The sequence below is a fragment of the Urtica dioica genome, chromosome 3 (assembly GCF_054948205.1).
Source record: "Urtica dioica subsp. dioica isolate 48M chromosome 3, U.dioica_male_clone48M_v1_H2, whole genome shotgun sequence".
Lineage (NCBI taxonomy): Eukaryota > Viridiplantae > Streptophyta > Magnoliopsida > Rosales > Urticaceae > Urtica > Urtica dioica.
Window position 1 is genome coordinate 25356295 of NC_142758.1, and position 6888 is coordinate 25363182.

General features: G+C 36.4%; 1 protein-coding gene across 4 annotated transcripts; it reads left to right on the top strand.

The window, feature by feature from the left end:
- Positions 1 to 2466: 2466 nt before the first annotated feature.
- Positions 2467 to 6592, top strand: LOC149402518 (putative F-box/LRR-repeat/kelch-repeat protein At1g11620). Of its 4 annotated transcripts, none has more exons than XM_089609672.1 (5): positions 2467 to 2633; positions 2751 to 2827; positions 3002 to 4145; positions 6083 to 6207; positions 6286 to 6592. In XM_089609672.1, the coding sequence occupies exons 1-5, from the start codon at positions 2562 to 2564 to the stop codon at positions 6551 to 6553; spliced, it is 1686 nt and encodes a 561-aa protein (XP_089465798.1). In that variant the 5' UTR covers positions 2467 to 2561; the 3' UTR covers positions 6554 to 6592. The 4 variants fall into 4 exon arrangements, with proteins under 4 accessions (XP_089465798.1, XP_089465799.1, XP_089465800.1 ...); XM_089609673.1 differs by having other exon boundaries at positions 6112 to 6207; positions 6281 to 6592; XM_089609674.1 differs by having other exon boundaries at positions 6281 to 6482.
- Positions 6593 to 6888: the final 296 nt, after the last annotated feature.

Below are 6888 nucleotides of genomic sequence, written 5' to 3' on the forward strand. Positions count from 1 at the left end.
GTTCATTCATTCTTCCTTGTCTGTTTGAAGCTTTATGATAAAACATTAGTCTTTAGTCCATAAACAAACTTAACAACTTACGAAGAGACAAATGTAGATTTGCATGAACAAATTCTTCGTAGTTTGCTTAAAACGATATATTCGCAATCTAAAGGTCAAAGGACTATTGACCTCAGTACAATTGTTAGGAGAATCTATGATGTCTGGTTATGGGGCATTGAGAGTTGGAGACTCTATAGTTCTTCTAGGTATCTTTCGAAGGTACTGAATTGACCAGTGCACTTCTAGAGACAAGATAAGAACAAACCATTTAACCTCTTATGTTTCAAAGTCACTACGTATGAATTGCATCATGCTTACCTTAATCCTGAAATGAGACATGCCATTTCACAGCTTACGTATTCTCATTTGAGAAAGTCAGAGTTCGGACTCACTATGTGATTCCGAATAGGACCTATTGGTGAAGTACTAAGTTGTGAAGATGTCATGAGTAACTTTGTGAAGTTCTCATAGATATGAAATTCATGTACAAGATTGCTGAAATGCAATGTATATCACCTCATGCTTTGTTCGTTGGAGTGTGAATAAATGAACTGGCCAGTGTCCAAATTGAGTCTTGACTCTTTTGGATGAAACAATGTGACTTGTTAGCTCCTCGTCAATACATTGTTTCTGACTTATTCACAAGCGACAAAGGAGTTGAGGAAATAACAGATAGAAGAGTAAAATGGTAAATTTCGTAATTCCCGACTAGCTGATGATATTCATGAAGGGTAAACATAGATAATATTAAGTGGATCCGCTCATCATAATTTGGTTGAATTCTTGAGTAGAAAATAAATTCTTTTGAACCGAGAGATTTTTAGTATCAACTCTTTAGTGGAGTCAGTTGACATTAAGCTAAACTTGGAAAAGGTTTATGAACTTTTGAATCCAAGTATTTAGCTCAAGCTTTGTTCATTTGGATCCATGAGGTCACTGTCACGAATCACATCGAGTAGGATGAAATGAATGTCAATAAATTTTTTGACAAGGTCATTTAATGACATGTATCATTCGGCCAATATTAGTCTTATTGGGCCTTGTGGATTAAGTTCATTTCATAAGAATTTTATTGAAAATTCTTAATGGACCATTTTCATGTTGTCATGAACAACCAGACACGCTATTCAGGTGCTCTGTGATCAACTTATCGTTGTTGCGCTCGTCTTGATCAACCTTAGACGGATCATCTTCAAAATTCAACCCACACATCAAAGAGTATTCGAGGCGTTCGAATATCACTCTTTGACCGCCCAATCCAAAATTATCTCTCCCCATGACGTTGGTTCAATCTTACGTTGGAGAAGAGTGTGTATGAGCACTAGAGAGAAATTGAGTTTGCTCCCCGTAAAAATTGCTTGAACGGAGTATCAACAACTCGATTTGTTAGCTTAAGAGCGTCAAATTTTGTCTTGACGTTCTTCAAGATACTGGTCCCAACGTACGTGATTCAACCCATGAAAAGCACGTCGTAAATATACGTCACTTTCTCTTAAATAAATAAATAAATATTATCAAAACCATCGTACATCATCGTAGGATATCGTATAATATTGTACAACATCGTACAGTATCGTAGAGCATGAACAAATTTTTTGGAAAATACAGAATTCCATCGTAGAGTATCGTATCATATCGTACACCTTGAGCATTTTCATTGTATTGTATCGTATGGCATCGTATACTATCATACGCACTATGAATTTCATCGTATCCTATCGTATTTTACCCCAAATTCAAATCCTAACTTTTCAAATCCGACCCAAATCGATCCAAATCATATAATATGAACTCGTAATCACTATTCTATCTATCTACAATGAGATTAAATACGAAAAAACAATGAAAACCATATTTTTTTGGGCATTTTGGGAGCTCGAACTTTTGGACCTCCACCACAGCCGAAACTCGAACGCAAAGCTTCGTACGCTATCGTCGGCCCTCGTACAATAATGTACGGCGTCGTATGACTTCGTATTCCTTCGTACATGCTTGGAATTTTTTTTGGGTGTGAGAGAGAGAAATCGAGTGAGAGAAGGAGAGAGTGAATGAGAGAAAATTTGAAAAAATGGGTTTAATTGTTCAGAAGGGTATTTTTGTCTATTTTTTAGACAAAAATTTATTTTCATATATTTTTTTAAGTAGGAGGGTTAATCATGATATTTTGTTAGCTTTGAGGCTCACTTAATGAAATTTCTCTTATGAAATTTATTTCTACATATTTAATTTATTTGTAAATTTAAATAAAAATATCTTCTTATTTTTGTATGTAGTTATTAAATATAATTGATGTTCTTAGCACACAATTGTATCTCAAAATCATTCTTGCGAATCACGTACTTGAAAGCTGAAATTAGTCAAAATGAGAAGCGTAAAACACGCTTATAAATGAGCAGTTTGGGTAATTTCCATTATATTGCCGTTTATAGAAAAGACCCATAAAATAAAAACAAAATCCCTAACCTATAAGGCTGTATTGTGGGTTTTTGGTGATCTTTTAGCTCTAAAAACCGCCTGCCATGAAAACAAAATCCCGTCCTCCTCCGCCCGTGAGCGCCGTTCCCGGAAATTCCTCTCCCCTCGAATTCCAGGTTCGTTTTTTTAAAGGGAATTTCATGGGAATTTAGGAAATTAATGGTAGTTTTCAAAGAGTGATTGAAGAATGGTTTTTTTTTTTTTTTTTTTTTTTTTTTTCTATACTTTTCCAGATTGAGGATGTTTCATCGACCTCCGATGAAGAAAGTTGGACTCCGATTCGCTCCCGAAACCATTTCGCTGAACATAGGTAATATAGGGTTTAGATTTCTATTTGTTTGATTATTGATTTCGGCGAATTCTATTTGGTTTGAATTTTTATATATTTGTTTTTTTTATTATTTTTTTATCAAACGCAGCAAGATAAATTTCCTAAACTCCAATTGTGACTGGAATTTTTATTTTATCGATCTTTCAAACACAGACCCAGGCGTCGAGACATGAACAGTTTCCGCGGGTACGATCTTCTAGAAGACTTGGTGGAGCAAATACTGGAGAAGTTGCCTGTGAAGTCCGTGTTCAGATTCAGAACCGTTTGCAAGTCTTGGAATTCTGTGATCAGCGGTCCGAAATTCGTCAAAAACCATCTTCAAGCCAGCATCAACAGAGGAATGAGAGCTTTCTCTTCCTCCTCGGCCGAGTCATCTCTGGTCTTAGGGTGGGGATGCTCAGACAGCCCCGAGATCGACCGAGAGCAAGCCCTTTATCGCCTCACCATCGGAAGCACCGACACGAGAGCCCAGCGAGTCAACATGCCCGTCCACCTGAAGAAATTCGTCGAGCTACGCTCCGCAACGTCGCTGCTGGTCTCTCACTGCAACGGAGTCCTGTGCCTGGTCGATCCTCTTCCGTTTCTCGAGCGAGTCGTGTTCTTCAACCCGGCCCTGGGAGAGCACAGGCTCCTCGAGACCCCTTCGTTCGGGCCCGACTATTTCCTCTTCGGCTACGGGTTCGGGTACGACTCCGTTGGCGACCAATACAAGTTCGTCCGGATTCTGACGAACAAGGAGGCCTCCAAGGCCCAGGTGTACTCTCTGCGGACAGGTCTCTGGAGAGAGATCGAGCTCGAGGTCATCGCTCGGCGTTCCGTCTCGCTGAGCAGGGCGTACCTGAAAGGCCGTTGTTACTGGATCAACCAGGCCTCGAAGAGCCTCCTTTCGCTCGACTTGTGCAGTGACATGTTCAGCAGCGTCGCTCTCCCGCGATCCGAGGAGTGGATGGACCGCGAGCCGAGGCTCGCAGTTCAGGGCGACTCGCTTGTCTATGTGCTGAGCTCTCTCGATTACGCCGTGGAAGGGTCGTCGTTGCTCTCGGTCTCTCTCGAGATGTGGGTTATGGAGAAAGACGGTTGTGGTTGGGCCAAACGTTTTAGCGTTGGGCCGTTGGTGGGTCTCAGAAAGTTTGTGGCGTTTTGGAAGGAGGACGAGGTGTTGATGGAGGGTCAGGACAGGCGCGTTTCATCGTACAACCTCGAGACCGAAGAGCTGAGGGAGGTCACGATTCCGAGACCGCTTTCTCCTCTCAACACTTATGCTGATTTGTACGTCGAGAGTCTGGTTTCGGTCAAGGTATTTACACTTCCTACAATTTCATTAGAACTGTCTAATTGAGCCCTCTTGTTAGAAGCTCGAGCCTAAATCATAATTTTTTTTTTTCGATCTTAGTTTATAGAAAGTATATAATTTTTATATTTTTGTAATGCATTTAAGATAATCTCGAACCCAATACTCCAAAATGTTTAATATTGCATTTGAATATGCTAGTTCTATCAAATTAAACAAAATATTTCGTCTCCAATTCAATACACTATTAAATAATATATTCCTCATTTATCTATTATTTTAATACTTTTGACTTTCTATTTGGCATACATATAAAGTATAAAGTATAAACTAGTGTATTTTATATTAAAGGGAAAATAACACTTTTATACCTGTGTTTTAGTGAAATGTCGAGTTTAACTTTCGGTTTTTCAAAATGTCGAGTTCATACCCTATGTTTAACTAAAATGACGAAATTATACCATCTGTTTAACTAAAATGACAAAATTATACTCTGAAATGAATAACAGCGTCACAAATTTCCCTTTCATTGATATTAACTCTTATATAAGAAAAACCGAATCAAATCTAAATAAGTACCACAACTTCCAAATTCACAATTTTGAAATAAAAATAGTTTTAAATTGAAATTAAATTATAAAACTCATACCTTCTAAGAGATGACTTCATTCCGTGTTCGAATTGTAACTCTAAATCTTTAATTGTCTGTTCGAATATGCGATTTTGATGACTATCAACTATTGATGTTTACCCATTTGCCTCTTTCTGTGTTTTTCACGATTACGAGACTGTTATTTATTTTTTTAGTTTGTAAATAAATTACATATATGGCGCGAATGACTAAAGATAATTGGTGTTTATATATAAATATTATAGTCAATGTCAAGAAAAGTCAATAAAAAGAATATTCGTGACACTGTTGCCTATTTCAGGGTATAATTTCGTCATTTTAGTTAAACATAATGTATAATTTCGTCATTTTAGTTAAACATAATGTATAATTTCGTCATTTTAGTAAAACAGAGGGTATAAACTTGACATTTTTGAAAACCGAGGGTTAAACTCGACATTTCACTAAAACACATGGTACAAATGTGTTATTTTCCCTATATTTAAATCATATTGTTGTATTTATATACATTTTACATGAACATAAAGTAATTTTTTAGATTTTCAAATGATTTTACTCTGTTTATAATGTATAATAATGATTCATTTTCTAGTTTGTAATCAAGAATTATATTTTTTTTAAGTATTTTTTTTTTTTGTTTAATTCAATATTCGTATAGCACAAATCCTAATTTGAATGATAATAGTTCACGTGTAAACATTTTTGTAAAACATTTATATAAGTAAAGATAAAATGTAAAACTAAAATATTTTTCGGGTTGTTTTGAAATAAAAAAAAAACATAATTTAATATTCTAAATGTTACTCCATTATTATGGAGTATTATGAACAATGACACTTAAGATTTGAAGTTTTACAATTAATTTAGAATTAATTCATTTTTTACCCCCTGGACTCGTACCTCGATTTCATTTCACCCCCTGGACTCGGGATTGTTGCAGAACTAATCTCAGAACTTAGACACGTGTTACAACTTGCCACTTCCGTCAGTATTTGGACGTTAAATTATAACGGTTTGATGATGTGGCATGATTTTAAAGGCTTTATTGGTGGAATTATGATTTTACCCCTGACTTAGTTTATTTGAAGTGAAAAAGAAATTGAAAACTAAAATCTGAATGAAATAAGCTTGAATAATAAATAGAAGAAAGAACTTAAATCGAAAATCCCAAATCAAAACTCAATCACGATTTGGGCTGAACCCTAGATCGCGAAAAAAAAAACATTCTTCCCGAAACAAAACCATAATCCAAGCTTATTTCTCTGATGTTCGTCAATGGCGTCGTCTTCCACGAGTAATTTCTCTGACGTAGTCGACGATGGCCATGCCGATGACAAGCAGAGGCCGCGGTGTCGATGCAAGATGGCGTGTGTTCTGCGGACGGCGTGGAAAGGTGATCATCCTGGTCGGCGTTTTTATGGGTGTTCAAGATACAAGGTAATTCATATTTCCCCTATTCTCGTCTTCGTTGTTGTTTTGGGTTACTGATTTCGTGTCCTTATTTTGTTAGCACAGTCTCGACGATACAAGTTGTGGTATATTGATTTGGGTTGATCTTGAGATGTGTAAAAGGTCAGTTCAAATAATTCCTGGTTTACTTAAAAGGATTAACAATCTTGAAGCTGCTTTGAAACAAGTTGAAGTGTCAAAGAATGATGTTTATGGCGGAGACGAAGACGAGCTGAATAGATTGAGGGAGAAGATAACTACAGAAGCGCAAAAGATCAAGTTTTATATGGTTCTCGTCATGCTTGCTCTTGTTTATGTCATCTGTTTCAAATAAGTATATGTTATGAATTAATTGTGGTTGTTTATTACGTCTGTGAATATTCTAAGTCTGTTAAGTGAGACTGATGTAATTGTCAAATTATGTTGTAATGTATTGGGGATTATGATAATTGAAGTTTGGTCTAAACTTTGTAATTGGTATTTTGTAATGGAATGTGGTATTTTCTAGCTCGGTCTAATACATTGCCACTAAAAAGACATAAATTTGATACATTGTCAATACAAAAAGAACTAGGTTTGATACACATAATTCATACACATAATTCATACACGTAATTCATTGTTTTTTCATTGAGTTTTGTGAACCCGTCACCCAAAAAAAGTACTGAG

Coding starts and splice junctions, on each gene's coding strand:
- LOC149402518 (XM_089609672.1), top strand. CDS start 2,562: ATGAAAACAAAATCCCGTCCTCCTCCGCCCGTGAGCGCCGTTCCCGGA. Junction 2,634..2,750: donor CCTCTCCCCTCGAATTCCAG/GTTCGTTTTTTT, acceptor ATACTTTTCCAG/ATTGAGGATGTTTCATCGAC. Junction 4,146..6,082: donor AGAGTCTGGTTTCGGTCAAG/GTATTTACACTT, acceptor TCTCTGACGTAG/TCGACGATGGCCATGCCGAT.